We start from the raw sequence: 19747 nt of genomic DNA on the forward strand, positions 1-19747 counted from the left end.
CAAAATATTCTTGTGATCTCCATTGATCAAACTGAAGTTAATATGGGGGAAATATTGGTCTCATATTATTATTGTTATATGCATGCATTCAAGTAAACGACTAAGCTTATGCTAGTATCGGCAAATGCATTTATTTGTGTGTGTATCCATCTCAGAAAGCAGTCACCTATTATAATATAATCCAGGTCTGCAACCCTTTCTGCCCTGGGACTATATATAGAGTATGTTGAAATTGCTACAAATTTCTAGAATATTCTTAAATATAATATATATGAAAATAGTAGAATATCCTAGAAATATAGAATATGGTAGAACAATCTAGAACTATAATGTGTATGAATATGGTAGAACAATCTAGAACTATAAGTGTATGTATAAGATACAAGAATCTAGAACTATCATGATATTAATCTATCATGAAAATTCTAGAAAGACCTAAAGTAATGTAGAAACATTCACCACCATTGAGAGGTTGGTGACTTGAGCCTATAAATAGGCAATTGGTATGTTGTAATTGACAATCCAAGAAATCAATGACATAGCCTTCTTTCTAAAACAATTCTCTAAAACTATCAACTATCAACTATCAACTATCAACTATCATCTAACCAACTACCAACAGTGGCATCAGAGCTACGTTCGGTCATACATTGGGCGTAGTTATATTACCTACCTACCATTCCAAAATCCTCCCAACTACTTCAAAAATTTCCTTTGTACTATTAACCCACTCTAATAATATTTTTTCTAAGCTATGGATAACACTACTCAATCGTCAACTATTTCTGTCCCTATCTTCAATGGTGAAAATTATGATTTCTGGCGTGTTAAAATGGAAACATATTTTTCATCTCAAGATTTATGGGACATAGCAGAAGAAGGCTTCACCATTCCCGCGGATACTTCAGCTCTTAATGCATCTCAAGAAAAAGAGTTGAAGAAAAATAAATAGAGAAATTCAAAGGCGTTGTTCACCTTGCAACAAGCGGTGACTGATCCAATTTTCCCAAGAATTATGGGAGCTAAGACTGCCAAAGAAGCGTGGAACACATTGTAGGAGGAGTTTCAAGGAAGTGTTAAGGTACGTGCCGTTAAACTTCAATCTCTAAGAAGAGATTTTGAACTATTGAAGATGAAGGAGTCTAAGACAGTTAAAGATTATTATTCTAAAGTTAAAGGAATAGTTAATCAAATGAGAGCTTTTGGGAAAGATATTTTTGACAAGAAAATTATTGAGAAAATTCTAATTACTATGCCCCAAAAGTTTGACCCAATCGTGACAACGATTGAGGAAACCAAAGATCTGTCCACTCTATCAGAGACAGAACTTGTGGGCTCTCTTGAAGCATATGAGCAAAGACTGTATAGGCATAAAGAAGATACAATTGAAAATGCCTTCCAGTCATAGTTTAAATTTCAGCCCCAAAACAAAGAAAATAGAGGAAAGAAAAATTATGGAGAAACTTCTAGAAGAAGAGAAGGTTCTAGGAATTTCCTTAAGAACAAAACAGATAAAAATCCTCTATGCAATATATGCAAAAGGCAAGGCCATGCAGAGAAAAATTGTTGGTTTCGTAATATGCCACAATGCAACCATTGCAAGAAGTTCGGGCACGTAGAGAAAAATTGTCACAACAAAAATAGGCATCAAGCTAATATCGCAGAGGAGCATGATCAAGAACAATATACGTTCTACGCCACTCAAGACTCAATAAAAGAAAAGGGAGGAAACTGGTACTTGGATAGTGGATGTAGCAATCACATGGCCAAGGATGAGACTATTTTCAAAAGCATTGACGAGTCTGTCAAAGTCAAAGTTCGACTGGGAAATGGAAGTGTGGTTGAATCAAAAGGCAAAGGCACTGTCATGGTGGAGACAGATAAAGGTACGCGACTCGTCCATGATGTCTTACTAGTTCCCAGCCTAAAAGAAAATTTTCTAAGCATTGGCCAAATGATGGAGAGAGGCTACACACTTCACTTTGAAGGAGGTGTATGCAAAATCTTAGACAACAAAAATAAAAGGTCTGAGATAGCCCAAGTAAAGATGAATAAGAGCAATAGAAGCTTCCATCTAAATTTAAAATATGCAACAAACATTGCCATGAAGGTACAAGTTGATGATTCATGGCTATGGCATCGAAGATTTGGCCACTTCAACTCACATGCCTTGAAGTTGTTACATGAGAAGAACATGATGAGAGATCTTCCAAGCATAAAGGAGAACAATGAAGTGTGTGAAGGATGTCTTCTTGGTAAGCAACACCGATTTCCTTTCTCAACAAGTGGAGCATGGAGAGCGAAAGATCTATTGGAGCTGATACATACGGACGTTTGTGGACCAATGAGGATGCCATCACATGGGAAAAACAGGTACTTCATACTCTTCATTGATGACTTCTCTAGAATGACATGGGTATATTTTCTAAAAGAAAAATCAGAAGTCTTTGGAGTATTCAAAAAGTTCAAGGCCCTTGTTGAAAATCAAAGTGGAAAACGGATAAAAGTACTAAGAAGTGATCGCGGCAAAGAGTACACCTCTCGCGAGTTTGAAAGATTTTGTGAGGATGAAGGCATTGAGAGACAACTTACAGTCGCATATTCTCCTCAACAAAATGGAGTGTCCGAGAGAAAGAATCGCACAGTTATGGAGATGGCTAGATCGATGCTCAAGGAAAAGGGACTACCTAACACATTCTGGGCTGAAGCAGTCTACACTGTTGTTTACATACTCAACAGATGTCCAACTAAGTCTGTAAAAGACAAGACTCCAATTGAAGCTTGGAACGGGAAGAAGCCATCAGCAAAGCACCTAAGGGTCTTTGGATCTATATGCTACATTCATATTCCAGACGTGAAGAGGCACAAGCTTGAAGACAAGATCGACTATACGAGGTATCTTCCTTGGGTATAGCAATATCTCTAAGGGCTACCGTGTCTACAACTTGCAAACTAAGAAACTCGTCATCAGTCGAGATGTTGAAGTTGATGAATATGCTTCATGGAATTGGGATGAAGAAAAAGTGGAGAAGAACGTTCTTATACCCGCTCAACTACCTCAAGAAGAAGATGAGGAAGAAGACCCAGGTGAACCACCTTCACCTCCATCACAACAACAAGATCAAGAACTATCATCACCAGAGTCTACTCCAAGACGAGTAAGATCTTTGGTGGACATATATGAAACCTGTAACTTGGCCATACTTGAACCTGGAAGCTTTGAAGAAGCGTCAAAGCAGGAAGTATGGGTCAAGGCAATGGAAGAAGAGATACAGATGATTGAGAAAAGCAACACATGGGAGTTAGTAAATCGTCCCGATGGAAAAGATATCATTGGGGTTAAGTGGGTCTATAAGACAAAGCTCAACCCTGATGGCACCATACAGAAACACAAGGCGAGGCTAGTAGCTAAGGGTTACTCACAGCAACCCGGAATTGACTACAATGAGACATTTTCACCAGTAGCTCGTCTTGATACCATAAGAGCTCTAATAGCTCTTACGTCACAAAAAGGATGGAGTATCCATCAACTAGATGTCAAATCCACCTTCCTTAACGGCGTACTTGAAGAAGAGATCTATGTGGAACAACCACAAGGATTCGTGTCTGAAGGCAAAGAAAAAAAGTGTTAAGACTAAGAAAAGCACTCTACGGTTTGAAGCAAGCACCTCGAGCATGGTATAGCAGAATCGATCAGTATTTCATTGATCGAGGATTCAGGAGGAGCAAGAGTGAGCCTACACTTTACATCAAGTCTCAAGAAGACATGATGAAGACCTTTGAGATGACCGACCTTGGTTTGATGAGTTACTTCCTCGGCATAGAGCTACACGGCCTGACATAATGTATGCTACAAGTCTTCTATCAAGATTCATGCAAAGCCCAAGTCAAATACACTTTGGAGCAGGAAAAAGAATTTTGAGGTATCTACAAGGAACAAAAGAGTTCGGTATATGGTATACTACCGAAACCAACTCAGAATTACTTGGCTACACCGACAGTGATTGGGCAGGTTCGGCAGATGACATGAAGAGTACCTCTGGCTATGCTTTCTCACTAGGATCGGGAATGTTCTCTTGGGCGTCGAAGAAGCAAGCTACAGTAGCACAATCAACAGCAGAAGCAGAGTACGTGGCAGCTACTGAAGCAACGAGTCAAGCTATATGGCTTCGTAGGATACTTGAAGACATGGGAGAAAAACAAGATAAGCCTACTAAAATCAACTGCGACAACAAATCAGCAATTGCAATGGCGAAGAATCCAGTTCATCACAACAGAACAAAACACATAGCAATCAAGTATCACTTTATCAGAAAAGCTGAAGCAACTAAAGAGATCAAACTCGACTACTGCAGAACAGAAGATCAAATTGCAGACATATTCACGAAGGCTTTGCCAAGACCAAGATTTGAAGAATTACGAGCTATGCTTGGAGTCACAGAAATTTGCATCAAGGAGGAGTGTTGAAATTGCTACAAATTTCTAGAATATTCTTAAATATAATATATATGAAAATAGTAGAATATCCTAGAACTATAGAATATGGTAGAACAATCTAGAACTATAATGTGTATGAATATGGTAGAACAATCTAGAACTATAAGTGTATGTATAAGATAGAAGAATCTAGAACTATCATGATACTAATCTATCATGATACTAATCTATCATGAAAATTCTAGAAAGACCTAAAGTAATGTAGAAACATTCACCACCATTGAGAGGTTGGTGACTTGAGCCTATAAATAGGCAATTGGTATGTTGTAATTGACAATCCAAGAAATCAATGACATAGCCTTCTTTCTAAAACAATTCTCTAAAATTATCAACTATCAACTATCACCTATCATCTAATCAACTACCAATAGAGTAATTTTAGTAGTACGTACATGCTGGTGTGAAAATGACTTTCACAGCAGGCATATAGGTACTAGGTAGTATAAGAATTCTAATGAACCTAGAAAAGCATTTAATTAATTCAAGTTTCCATATTGGGAAATGAAGTATGGAATCACCGATTCCAGTTTTATCTTTTCAAGATGCTTAACAATAATAATACTCAATGCTATAAAAAAAATGAAATTTAATTGAAAAACTAATGATACTATCAGCATCCCCTACATGTCAGAATATATATCCAATAGCAGCACTAGGTGACTCAATGAACCTGTAAACAAGCACCACTTAATGAACTGAAAGAGCAAATCAGAATCGAAGGGTAGTGGACTCAATAGTGCTTAAATCAAAGCCTGGGTCAACTTCTCCTTTTACGATTGGTCAGTTTTTCCTTTGATGAGTTGCTGTTGTTTTGACTGATTTTCTTTATTTTGTGTTCATCATGGGACCTTTTTGGTCTTTGTATTTTTTTTGGGCTGCTTCCCTTTTTACAGCTTGTGATTTGGAACTAGTCCGCTACTAATATTATATATTATTATTTGCTGACGGAAAAAATCATTTTTTCCTATACGGAAAAAATCATTTTTTCCTATGCTGCTAATATACTAGCAAAGCTTCAATTTCCTGTTGTGACTTATGAGTTTTCTTGGTAATTCACTTTGGAGCTGTGATATACTGATTTGGGCGTCCATTTTTCAGATGGCTCTCCCAAACACCAGGATGCCTGTGGTGTTTTACTCCATGGTGTTGCTGATGATCAACAATTGCATTGAAGCGGTTTCGGTGAGAGGAGATTATGACAGAACTGGATTCCATTTCCAACCCCTTAAAAACTGGATGAACGGTTAGAATGAAGACTTTATTTCTGGACCTGCATTTTCGTTTTTGCATATCTTGCCGTATTCTGTAGTTAGTTTTAATCATTGACTGCATTATAAAAAACTAGAAAGCAACTGTGTCTCTTTGAAAAGGAGATGAATTAATGAATAGATTGTGATCTTGTTTCAATTCTTTTGTGGACATATTGCAGTAGAGGTCTTCAATAGTCTACGATTATTGCACAAAGTGGTTTATGTCAGGATGCGTTAATTTGCCCTAGGGTTTGTATGTGGTGTGGAGGACCGGCTGGTTTTATGTATTCACTTGGTGGGTCCTAGGATTATTTGCTTACTCTGAATTTCATTTACCAAATTAGTGCATTGCAGATAGTTTGATCCATATGTAGCTTTTCTAAAGTGGCTAAATGAATCTAATTTTATGTTTGATTGTATTGTAAGTGTGTGTAAATTTGGTATGTCCAGATGATGCTAGCATAATATTCTTTTAGCATACTAAATAATTGTAGAGAGAAATTATTCAAAGATATGAATGAATTGGGATATGTTGCCCTTGGGGCAAATGATTTCAAAAGGAAACTTTACAAACTACTATACTAATGGAAATTTTGTAAATCGTAGAAGTGATTAGTTTGAACCGATTGTTTTGGCTCCTCTATTTCTGTGTATGTAATGTAGGACAATGGACAACTTAAGATATTAGTGCTAATGAGGGAAATTATTCATAGTTATGAATGAATTGACCCTAGATTGGGGTTTGTTTCCCTTGGGGCATATGATTTCAGAAAGAAACTTTACAAAGGTTATAAAGTACCTCCATAAGTTCTCAACACTTTAATCTTCCTAGAGCTTTGATTTTCAACATAAGCTTTGTACTTCTTAAAGATATTAAACACATCACTCTTTCTTTTGATCATATAAATCCAGGTCTTTCTAGTGAAATCATCTATAAAGGTTATAAAGTACCTGTTTCCTCCAAGGGACTCTACTTGTATAGGGCCACAAACATCTGAATAGATGATTTCAAGCTTCTGAGTTGATTTTATTGGGATAAACTTCTTGAAGGGCTTCTTTGTCTGCTTGCATTCCAAGAAATTTCTGCATTTCTCCTGTGGTTGTTGTAGTTGAGGAATTCCTCGTGCCTATTGGATCGAGTGGCCTCGGAATAATTAAGAAGGGGGGGGGGGTTGAATTAATTATTCCTAAACCTTTACTAATTAAAAAATTACTCTTTTAAGGCTTTTACTAATTTGTTAACAGAATGAGGAGTAGAAGAGAAACTTAACAGAAAGTAAAAGCGAAAATTAAATGCACAGCGGAAAGTAAAAGAGTAGGGAAGAAGGAAACAAACACACAAGAGTTTTTATACTGGTTCGGCAACAACCCGTGCCTACATCTAGTCCCCAAGCGACCTGCGGTCCTTGAGATTTCTTTCAACCTTGTAAAAAAACCTTTTACAAGCAAAGATCCACAAGGGATGTACCCTCCCTTGTTCTCTTTGAACCTAGTGGATGTATCCTCCACTAGAACTGATCCACAAGAGATGTACCCTCTCTTGTTCTCAGTCAAACCCAAGTAGATGTACCCTCTACTTGTACCACAAAGGATGTACCCTCCAATGTGTTGAGACAAAGATCTCAGGCTGTTAAACCTTTGATACTTTGTGAATGGGGATACAAAAGAATTCTCAGGCGGTTAGTCCTTTGAACACTTTTGTATTAGGGAAAGGGAAGAATCAAAAGAATTCTCAGACTGTGTCATTTTGAATTCTTTGACAAGGGAGAAGGGAGACACAAAAGAATTCAGACGGTTAGTCCTTCGTTCTTTTGGAAAAGGGAGAAGAGAGACACAAAAAGAATTCAGGCGGTTAGTCCTTGGCGAATTCTTTTTGGCAAAGGGAGAAGAGAATGAAAAGGATGAATAGCACAAGTTTTCAAGGTTTGGAAAACCAGAAAACTTCAGAAAGCTTTTGGTACAAAGAAGAAGAAGAAGTTCAAAGAGATTCAAGGCTTATAAAGGATTGTATGAAATAAGTGTTCAAGTTTGTTGAAATGCAAAAGAAAGCCTTGCTTTTATAGACTCTCCACGTCTGGTCAAGAAAACCATTCAGAAGAGTTATAACTTTTAGAAAAACTTAAAACCCATTTGAAAAAGTCAAAACCTTTTTGAAGAGTTACATCTTTTGATTTTTCAGAAACAGTCACTGGTTTTGAGTGAAAGGATGTGACTCTTCACATTTAAATTTGAATTTTAACATTTAAGGGCACTGGTAATCGATTACCAAAACATTGTAATCGATTACAGCCTTTTGAAAAATAATTGGAACGTTGTAAATTCAGTTTGAAAACTTTTTCAAACTCATTTTGCTACTGGTAATCGATTACAACAATATGGTAATCGATTACCAGAGAGTAAAAACTCTTTGGTAAAGGTTTTGTCAAAAAACCATGCGCTATTCAAAGTTTTGAAAAAACTTTTTAATACTTATCTTGATTGAGTCTTTTCTTCATTCTTGAATCTTGATCTTGATTCTTGAGATCTTGAATCTTGATTCTTGAACTCTTGACTTGTTCTTGATTCTCTTGAGATGTTCTTTGATTCACTTGAGTTGTTCTTTGATCTTTGATCTTTTTGTTCATCACCTTTGTCATCATCTTTTGTTGTCATCATTGTTATCATCAAAACACCTTTGAATCACATTCACCATGAAGCCTTGCTTCTACAGTGCCAACTTGTGCATTTGAGCAAGATCTCTAAAATTCAAGTTTCCAAGCCTATAGTGCCAAAGCCATTCTTCTTTGTTGCTCACAGCACTAAGACATTCGTGCTCAAGTGCTTGCATTCCAATTTTGAAAGTTCTATTTCTGGTCAATGGTGTTTTTATGATTAGATTTCTGGTTTTGTCATATACCAGCATCATCATGTCCTCCATAGTTATCTTAAATCCTTTTTGAAGTAACTGGCCAAGACTTAGAAGATTGCTGCTTATGCCTGGAACATAAAGTACATCCTCTATGCAAGTTTCTCTGCCATCTTTCCTCTGAATCAAGACGTTTCCAATTCCTTCAGCAAGCATGGTGCTGTCATTTGCAAATCTCACTTTGCTTTTCATCCTTTCATCTAGACAAACAAACTAGTCTTTGTGACCAGTCATGTGTGTAGAGCATCCTGTGTCTAAGTACCATTGACCCTTGTCATCAGGCGTTGTCTTGTTTGTCACCATCAACAGGACAGGTTCAGAAACTGAATCTGCTCCTTCTGCAAGTTGAGCCTCATCAGCAGGATTTTTATCCTTGTACCAACCATCAGCAGCATAATGTCCCTTATTTCCACAGTTGTAACAATCTACATTCTTCTTGTCCTAGGTCTTTTTTCCTCCTCTCCCTCGATTTCCAATATGTCCTCCTCTGTTGGAACTTTGGTGGCCATTATTTTTCTAATCTGAGTGCTCTCTTGATCCATGGTTGCCTTTTCCTCTTGAGTTCTTGAATCTGCCTCTCTTTCCTCTGGATGATTCATTTCCAGAGTTCTTCGGGTTTTGTTGAGCTTGAAGAGCTGTTTCAACAGGCTGTGTATTACAATTATTCCTTTCTTGCAATCTTTGCTCATGGGCTTTGAGGGAACCTTGTAATTCATCAATGCTCATGGATTTCAAATCCTTTGATTCCTCAATAGCAACCACAATGTGGTCGAATTTTAGATTCAATGATCTTAATACTTTTTCAATCAGTATTAGATCAGTGAATTTCTCACCACAACCTTTCATTGAATTAGTAAGAACTTGTAATCTACCAAAGAAATCTCCAATACCTTCATTCTCTTCCATCTGCAGCAGTTCAAACTGTCTCTTCATGGTTTGTAAGCGCACTTTCTTGACTTTTTTTGCACCAGCATAGGCTTTGTTCAACATGTCCCAGGCTTCTTTTGTAGTAGTTGCACCTGCAATCTTCTCAAAGTGGATATCATCAACACACTGATGAAGAATCACCAATGCTTTGCAATCCCGCTTCTTTAATTCTTTGAATCCTACCTTTTGTGCATCAGGAGCATTGTCTCTTGGAACTTCTACACCATTTTCAACAATATCAGTTAAATCTTGGAAGCCAAACAAGGCTTTCATCTGAACTTGCCACTTGCTGAAGTTCTTGCCAGTGAGAACTGGGAGATTCGCTGGAAAAGGGCCATTGGAAGCCATGGTTGTGCTTAAAGATCCCTTCTTGATCGTTCCTTGCTCTAGATACCATAGTTAGTATCAAGAACATATGAGTTCCTTGACACACATTTGCAGGAAAAAAGAGAAATGTATGAGGTAGGAGAGAGAAAGTTTCTATTCTGCAAGTGTATTTCTTTCTTGTAATGTATAAACTCATTCAACTTATCTTATTGAATGATCAATTGTATTTATACATCATTGTGAAAGGGCTGAAAAGATGAAACTGAAAATTACAACTTAACACACTATTTTCTGTTTTTCAGCAACAAGCTACTAACAAATTAACTAATTTTCTAAAAAATGAAAACTAACTAATTTATCCACAAATGGATCAGGATTTCAACAACAATATATAGCATTTATGAGCTCCAAAATACTAATGTATAATTATTTAATATTCTTTGTTTTTTCAAATGAATGGAAGATTGATCACTCAGTTGTGGAGAGTTTTGGAGCAGGAGGGAAGACAAACATTTTGTCCCGGGTCTATCCTGAGCTAGCAGTGATGAACCAAGCGCACTTGTTTGTGTTCAACAATGGTACTGAACCAATCGTAGTGGAAAACCTGAAAGCTTGGAGCATGATATCTGCTGATATAAAATGATCAGCCAATAGCAGTTGAAGTCCAAGTTAGTTAGGTTGTTACTGGTAGTTATGCCAAGGTGAGTGGAACTAAGACATATCATTAATTAGTTTTTAATTCCTGTTGGTTAGTTACCCATGTAAACAATGAGATACTTTTCTTTATAAATACCTTTATGCAATGAGAATCCTTTTCTTCATTCAATCTTCTTCGCTGTTCATATCTCTCAGTTTGAAATACTTAAAATTTGACATAATGTGATTTTTCTGTTTCTTGCATTGTCTTTGCTTGATCAACGATATTTGTGTGTCACATGTAGTTTATTTAGGTTCTCTGTTCATTTGTCTAGGTACAGTTAATATGACAGCCCATTCATAAATGAGGAGGGATCCAGGCGCTTTGTAAAAAACACAATATCATAGGTCAACCAATCAGAATCACCAAATACTTTCAATTGTTGAGTGCGTAGATTGTTTGCGTGCTTGGCCATTTGGGAAGTTGTGATGATTGGATAACTCACCAACAAATGAACTGACTTAATTAACAGCGTGAGGCTGGATTTTGTTGTGCTGCAGAATAGTTAGCAGCTCTTGAATTTGATCAGGAGTGAATTGAGGAAACAAAGTCTTCTGAGTGGGAAACCATGTTTGTAGCAACATGGGTTGTTAGATTTAAGCTTAAAACCAATTAGCACCAACTGAAGTTATCCAACAAATATCTAAGTTGCATCCTGAAAATTGAAGCAGGCGATATGAAATTTCCTAACATTATTTCCCATTTTATGACATTGTTTCCCATTCTATTACAAAAGGTACATTGTTTCACTGTCTGATTTCCTCTTCCTTGAGTGAACCTCTTCCTTCCTCTTCCTCTTCCATTATTAAAGGTAATTTTGGTTTTCAAATGAATAATAGTTTTGGTTTTCAGATGAAGTGACCAAAACCTTCTAATCAACAATTCCATTAGTGACTTGTCCTTCCTCTTGAATAACAAGAGAAAATACCTTGCTAATTGAAGGCAAGGATTTCGAAAGCAAAATCCGAGTTCTAGCAATTCCATAAGCTTCTCCAACACATTTAAGAAAGCAAATTATACAATCTTATTCTCTCTGCTGTTTAATCGCATTCTTATCACAATTACAATTTGGAGTAGCTAGTGAAAGCTCAAGCCAAAAAACATACTCGGAGAATATGAGCATAATGCCACTAAAAACAACTCATTTTTTTAAACTATACTTGACACTTGTCAGTAATTTGATTATTGTCAAAATACTTATATTATTTGATTCATTAATAATAATATCTTTGGCCCATTGATTAGAAAATCTCATTTATTATTATTAGTATTTAATAATATTTAATGCTATACTCCTTTTCTGGCCGTTATTTATTTTATTAATGATATCATTTACTTGTCACATTAAAATTCCTTGTAATTGATGATTATCTCTCCAAGCAATTCTCTACTTAAGGCTGAAAGAACAGGAAGCTCCACAACCACAGTGCACTTGATTTCAATTTCTATTCCCCAACTTCAATTTTTGAGCCTTCTATATATCATCCATCGTATTCTAACAAAGATGCTGAACTTGAAGCACCTCTCTATAATTTGCAGCATTCTTGTTGTGGCTATCATTTCAATGTCAGCATGTCATTGCAGAGTTTTGCAACCAAATGATTTGAAACTCATTGAGGAAACTTGCAAGAGAACCCCAAATCCTAATCTTTGTCTTCAACTCCTAAAAGCTGACCCCCGTGCCCCTAGCGCTGATATTGCAGGCCTTGCATTGATTTTGGTCGATGTGATCAAAGCCAAAGCAACCGAAGCCGAGAAAACAATCAAGCAACTTCTTAAGCAGGGTGGGAATAAGAAAGCCTTAAGTGAATGTGCTGACGATTACGATGGGATTTTGAAGCTTGATGTGCCAACTGCCACTAGGGCTGTGAGGGGAAACCCCAAATTTGCAGAAAATGCGGTAAGTGACTGTGCTGTTGAGGCTGATTCTTGTGAAAATGGCTTCCATGGGAAATCACCACTCACCCATGTGAATAATGGTATGCATGATGTGGCGAATGTGGCAAGGGCTATTATTAGGAATTTGCTCTAGGTACTCATTCTTTGCTGTTTGTCTAGAGAGAAAAAAAAGTGTCATTTATAAACTGTTATTGGATGAATGTTATTGGAAATTGTTGACTTGTGTGTTGTTCAGGCATTTTCTGTGTTAGTGTGATAATTAAGGTTGGGCGAACCAACAGAATTTATAAATATATACTAGTTTGTTTAATTTGTTTATGATACTCAACGGAGATTTAGCTAGGATGAAAAAGAACTCATTGTTTGAAGATTATTGTTTTCTTATAAACGCTTAAATTTGTTTATGATGCCCAACGCTTAAATTTTGGTTTCTTGTCCTATTTTTTTAAAAAAATACTATTATCCATCATATCATTTAAAGAATAATAGGGTAATTGTATAAAATTTTAAAAAATCAACATCAATTTTTTATATTACAAAATTCTAACGTACGTCTTATTCTATGGCTGTTATTAAAATGAATTTTTAATTTCTTACCAGTGGTCATCAAGGAATCATACGCACATTTGGTTGTAAGATGACTGGGGCAACAAGGAACGGAGTGGCGGACCTATATGCAGTTGATGGGGTGTATTTGACTCCGTAACTTTTAAGGAAATACAAATATATATATATATATATATATATATATATATATATATATATATATATATATATATATATTGTTGTTATTTTGTACACCCCTAATTTTATTATTTTAACCCCTGCTCTTAAGTTTTCAATCGTTTTCAAATTTTATCTTGTGTTCGTAAAGTTTTTAATCCTAACATTTTTTAAATTCAATTTTTAGTCCTTAAACAAAAATTTGTTGAGTTAAAATCTCTAAACTATTTTCTTTTTAAATTTGGCTTTTAGTTCCTAAGCAAAAACTTGACCAGTCAAGATCCATCAACTTTTATTTATTAAGATTTTTAGTCACTAAAATTTTGAAAAATTTGATTTTTAGTTCCTAAAATCTAAATAAATAAATAAAAATAATGAATTCAAATTTTTATTTAAGGACTAAAAGTTGAATTTTTTAAAAGTATAAGGATCTCGACTAGTCGTCAAACAAAAGTTTTGGGATCACAAATCTTATTGGATAAAATCGAGGGATCTTGAGAAATCAAACATTTGTTTAGGGATTAAAAAATTGAATTTCAAGATAGTTTAATCACTAAGAATTCAGTTAACCCTTTTATCTTTTATTGACTATTTTTTAACAATTGATATCCGTTTCAGCTCATTGGATAATTTTATTCTCTATTCATCTAAATATTTTATTTCCTTTTCAGCTCACCAAACTTGATTTTATAGTATTAATGTTTTATTTGAATATGTAGGACAATAATAATTATAGAGGTGCTTCAAGTTCAACAGAATATTTGTTAGAATAAGATCATAAAAGCCTAAAAAATTAAAGAAGTTGGAAATCTATATAATTATACAAATAAGGCTCTGACTACATTTTCTCTGTCCTGTTGACACCTGTTCACTGCCTATTCTTTGTCCTGTTGACATCTGGCCAATTATAGGCCTTCTTTTATGCTTCTTTGCTCATTGTTGTGTGTTGCCACCTGTCCAATAATAAACCCTCTTTTATGCATCTTTGCTCATTGCCATGTGAAGACTTCATCCTTTTCTGAAGGTTTGTGTTTTACAAGGCCCCTTCTCTCTTCTTTGTGCCAGCTGTTGCAATTCCTTATTTTCACAACCACAAGCCACGTGTCACTTTCTAATTGCCAGATTTTACCTCACCATTTAATTCTCTTTAATTCCATAACTTTCTTCTCTCTCTTCCATTTCTGTTGTGTCCGTCCAGATTCCTTCCCCCCTGTTTCTCTTCCTCAACTTCTTCTCTTTTCTTCTCTATCAATATTCAGTTTCCCCTTTTTTCTCTTCCTCAACTTCTCCTTTTTTACTTCTCCGCTTTTGTTTCTCCTCCTTTATTCTTTTTCATCCATCCCATTTTTGTTTCTCCTCCTTTATTCTTTTGCGTCCGTCCATATTTTGTTTCACATCAATATTCTATTTTTTTCCCTTTTTTGTCTAATTTTTTGTGCTTTGATTTTTAGGACAGTCTAACGACGGTGCTGAAGGTTACGAGGCTTTGTCCATGGAAGAGTTGGGATAGGCTACTAAAGAATAAAGGTATTCAAGAATAAAGGTTCCATTTTAATCTATTTTTTCTCCTTTTTTTGCCTAATTTTTTGTGGTTTGATTTTTGGGACAGGCTAATAGTGGTGTTGAAGGTTACGGCGCTTTGCCCGTGCAAGGATTGCAACAATAGGACTTGAGGTTACTGTTCTTTTTCGTTTTTTTAAAAGAAAATTATTTCCTGTCATTTTTGCTACAAGAGTTGTTGCTGATTTCTTTTTGTTTTTCTTCTAATTCTTTTTCGTTTTTTAAAATGCAGGTTCGTAGACACAAAAACTTAAATTTTTTGTGGTGTTCTGCCTTTATTTTGTTTTCTGACTTCTCACAATACAAAAGTTTAAATTTTTTTGTGTTCTTTTGGGATGTTGTATGCAGAGAAGGTGGAAAAACACATTAAAGTTGTGATTTTTATCTCAAAAACTTCATGGGTTCAGGTTCATAAACACAAAGGTTTTAATTTTTGGGGGTGTTCTACCTTTATTTTGTTTTCTACATGAGTACAGGTTCTGTGTTGAACAAAAAACGTGTCATTTTTTTCGTAATTTCCTTTTTTAAAAAATTTATCTTCTCCCATTTTTGCTACAAGAGTTGTTGTTGATTTCTTTTTGTTTCTCTTCTAATTCTTTTTCGTTTTTTTTAAATGCAGGTTCGTAGACACAAAAGCTTAAATTTTTTGTGGTGTTCTGCCTTTATTTTGTTTTCTGACTTCTCCCAATACAAAAGTTTAAATTTTTTTGTATTCTTTTGGCATGCTGTATGCAGAGAAGGTGGAAAAACACATTAAAGTTGCAATTTTTATCTCAAAAACTTCATGGGTTCAGGTTCGTAAACACAAAGGCTTTAATTTTTGGAGGTGTTCTGCCTTTATTTTGTTTTCTACATGAGTATAGGTTCTGTGTTGAAGAACAAATGTGTCATTTTTTTTCGTAATTTCCTTTTTTCAAAAAATTATCTTCTCCCATTTTTGCTATGCTGATTTCTTTTTGTTTCTCTTCTAATCCTTTTTTGTTTTTTTTTTTAAATTATCTTCTGTCATTTTTGCTACAAAGAGTTGTTACTGATTTTTTACATCCTCTCCATCTTCCATTTTTGTTCCTCTCCATTCCTCTTCATATTCATATTCCGTTTTATTTCTATTTTTGTTTTGGTTCCATTTTCGTTTATCTCACTGCCTATTCATTGTTTTTAATGAATTGCTATTGTATGCAGAGAAGGTGGAAGAAGACACCGAAGCTGCCATTTTTTACTCCAAAAAGCTTCCATTTTTATCTGATTTTTATGTCAAAAGGTTTGTCTCCTTTGTTTCTCTGTCTACATGTTCGTTTTCTTTGTTTCTTTGTTTCTCTATCTACATGTTCGTTTTCTTTGTTTCTTTGTTTCTCCATCTTCCTTTTTCGTTCCTCTCCATTCATCTTCCTTCATATTCTGTTTTCTTTGTTTCTTTGTTTCTCCAACTTCCATTTTCATTCGTCTTCATTCCTCTTCATATTCCGTTTTACTCCTATTTTTGTTTTAGTTCCATTTTTGTTTATCTCGCTGCATGTTAATTGCTTTTTATGAATCGTTATTGTATGTAGAGAAGGTGGAAGGAGACACTAAAGCTGCAATTTTTAACTCCAAAAACCTTCAATTTTTATTTGATTTTTATCTCAAACAGGATTCTTTTCTTTGTTTCTCTATCTACAAGTTCGTTTTCTTTATTTGTTTTCTTTATATTCCGTTTATCTTTTGTTTTCGTTTTGGTTCCATTTTTGTTTATGTCATTGCATGTTGATTGTATTTCATGAATCAGTATTGTATGCAGACAAGGTTGAAGAAGACACTATACCTATCATTTTTACTCCAAATATTACACTAAGTAACATAATATTATCATTATCTTCATATCCTAACGGAATAGTCTCATTAATTTGAAGATCATGACCATTTTCATACTCCAACAAAATATTTAAAATTGATTGGCAAAAATTAATTGGCAAGTACCTATTAATGGAAATGTTTTTTTCAATTTTCCTAACGTTTTTGTTTAATTTTTAAATTGGTAGTATAATATTTAAAGCTGATTGTTAAGTAACATAATATTATGATTATCTTCATATCTTAAAGGAATAGTCTCACTAATTTGAAAATCATGACCATTTTCATACTTCAACAGAATATTTAAACTTATTTCCAAAAATTAATTGGCGAGTTCCTATTAATGGAAAGGGTTTTTTCAAATATTACACTATCAATTTTACCAAATTGACGGCATAATATTTAAAACTAATTGTTAAGTAACATAATATTAGGATTATCTTCATATCCTAACGGAATAGTCTCATTAATTTGAAGATCATAACCATTTTCATACTCCAACAAAATGTTTAAAATTAATTGACAAAAATTAATTGGCAAGTACCTATTAATGGAAAGGATTTTTTCAGATATTACACTATCAATTTTACCAAATGGACAATATAATATTTAAAACTGATTGATAAGAGAATCTTGATGGAGGCAAAAGGCATGGAGGAGAGAGGAGAAAGTTCTAGAATTAAGGGGAATTAAATGGTGCGGTGAGATCCGACAATTAGAAAGCGACGCGTATGACTTGGTGGTACTGGAAAACAACTTCGACATGTGAGGAAGGTGTGAGCATTGAGCAAAAATAATAAAATTAAAAAATGACATTGTAGGACACGTGGGTTGAAGTGAGAAAAGAAGGATTGGAGAATTTATTATTTTTTATTGGACAAAATTAATTGGCAACAATTAATTGGCAAGTACCTATCGATGGAAAGCTTTTTTCCAAATATTACACTAAGTAACATAATATTATCATCATCTTCATATCCTAACGGAATAGTCTCATTAATTTGAAGATCATGACCATTTTCATACTCCAACAAAATATTTAAAATTGATTGGCAAAAATTAATTGGCAAGTACCTATTAATGGAAAGGGTTTTTTAATTTTCCTAACGTTTTTGTTTCATTTTTAAATTGGCAGTATAATATTTAAAGCTGATTGCAAGCTCCTTTTACTTCCAAAATCACGAATTTGCTATAAATTAAAATAGAGAAAGAACAAAATGTGATAAACAAAATACTCTTCACTATATGTGTCTTTCCATCATATATCGGGTTTATAATAGTGGAATCAATTTTCGTAACTTCGTTATTATCAAAACAAAAAGATCATATCATACTTTTAATGAAAAGAAAAATTTCATACAAAAGTGAAATGAATAAAATTACTAATATTAAATAACTCTGTGTAACTAATATAAAAAATGTGTTTTCAATTTACGTTTTTCAGCAAATTGTAAACAATAAAATGCATTACTTGGAAATCATAATGATTAAATTACAATTTTAAACTGTCAAAACAAAGTAACATAAAAATTTCTCCATCAATCAAAATGGGGTCATCATCACTCTATTTTTATATCCGACAATTAGAAAGTGATACGTGTTGCTTGGTGGTACTGGAAAAAAACATCAGCATGTGAGGAAGGTGTAAGCACTAAGCAAAATAAAAAAATAATAAATAAAATTACACGTGGATTGAAGTGAGAAAATAAAGATTGGAGAGTTTATTATTTTTTATTGGACAAAAATAATTGGCAATTACCTATTAATGGAAAGGTTTTTTCCAAATATTACACTATCAATTTTACCATATTATTCAAATCAGCTTTAATTTTCTATTTATTTTTAAATTGGCAGTATAATATTTAAAGCTGATTGCAAGCTCCTTTTACTTCCAAAATCACGAATTTGGTATAAATTAAAATAGAGAAAGAACAAAATGTGATAAACAAAATACTCTTCACTATATGTGCATTTCCTTCATAAATCGGGTTTATAATAGTGGAATCAATTTTCGTAACTTCGTTATTATCAAAACAAAAAGATCATATTATACTATTAATGAAAAAAAAATTTCACACGAAAGTGAAATGAATAAAATTACTAATATTAAATAACTCAGTGTAACTAATATAAAAAATGTGTTTTCAATTTACGTTTTTCAGCAAATTGTAAACAATAAAATGCATTACCTAGAAATCATAATGATTAAATTACAATTTTAAACTGTCAAAACAAAGTAACATAAAAATTTCTCCATCAATCAAAATGGGGTCATCATCACTCTATTTTTATATGCAACTTCTTTTCAGATATTACACTATCAATTTTACCAAATGGACAATATAATATTTAAAGCTGATTGATAAGAAAATCTTGACGGAGGCAAAAGAGATGGAGGAGAGAGAATTCGTTATTATGAAAACAAAAATATCATATCATACTTTTAATGGAAAAAAAAATTTCATACGAAAGTGAAATTAATAAAATTTCTAATATTAGATAACTCAGTGTAACTAATATAAAAAATATGTTTTCAATTTACGTTTTTCAGCAAATTGTAAACAATAAAATGCATTATCTGGAAATCATAATGATTAAATTACAACTTTAAACTGTCAAAACAAAGTAACATAAATATTTTTCCATCAATCAAAATGGGGTCATCATCACTCTATTTTTATATCCGACAATTAGAAAGTGATACGTGTGGCTTGATGGTACTAGAAAAAAACATCAGCATGTGAGGAAGGTGTAAGCACTGAGCAAAATTAAAAAATAATATATAAAATTACACGTGGATTGAAGTGAAAAAAGATTGAAGAGTTTATTATTTATTATTAGACAAAATTAATTGGCAAGTACCTATTAATGGAAAGGTTTTTCCCAAATATTACACTATCAATTTTACCATATTATTCAAATCAGGTTTAATTTTCTATTTATTTTTGTCGTAATCATTGTCAATTTATTAACATTAATATTTAATTATTAAAGGTTCCATTTTTATCTATTTTTTTCCCATTTCTTTTTGTCTAATTTTGATTTGTTTTTGTTGTCTATGTTTTCTTTGTTTCTTTCTTTTTTACAGTTCAAAAGCTTAAATGTTTTTAGTTTGCCTCTATTGCATGCACA

The 19747-nt window shown here is 33.8% G+C and overlaps 2 protein-coding genes across 2 annotated transcripts; one reads left to right on the forward strand and one right to left on the reverse strand.

Annotated features, from left to right (window-relative positions):
- Positions 1-9168: 9168 nt before the first annotated feature.
- LOC114403586 lies at positions 9169-9927 on the reverse strand. Its single transcript, XM_028366618.1, has one exon. The coding sequence runs from the start codon at positions 9925-9927 to the stop codon at positions 9169-9171; it is 759 nt and encodes a 252-aa protein (XP_028222419.1).
- A 2052-nt stretch (positions 9928-11979) lies between these two features.
- LOC114401260 (cell wall / vacuolar inhibitor of fructosidase 1-like) lies at positions 11980-12815 on the forward strand. The gene has a single exon (XM_028363735.1). The coding sequence runs from the start codon at positions 12108-12110 to the stop codon at positions 12633-12635; it is 528 nt and encodes a 175-aa protein (XP_028219536.1). The 5' UTR covers positions 11980-12107; the 3' UTR covers positions 12636-12815.
- The last annotated feature ends 6932 nt before the right edge of the window (positions 12816-19747 follow it).

This window comes from Glycine soja, chromosome 20 (assembly GCF_004193775.1).
Source record: "Glycine soja cultivar W05 chromosome 20, ASM419377v2, whole genome shotgun sequence".
Lineage (NCBI taxonomy): Eukaryota > Viridiplantae > Streptophyta > Magnoliopsida > Fabales > Fabaceae > Glycine > Glycine soja.

Bases quoted from the DNA above. Each gene is read 5' to 3' on its own strand.
- LOC114403586 (XM_028366618.1), bottom strand. From the start codon at position 9,927: ATGGCTTCCAATGGCCCTTTTCCAGCGAATCTCCCAGTTCTCACTGGC.
- LOC114401260 (XM_028363735.1), top strand. From the start codon at position 12,108: ATGCTGAACTTGAAGCACCTCTCTATAATTTGCAGCATTCTTGTTGTG.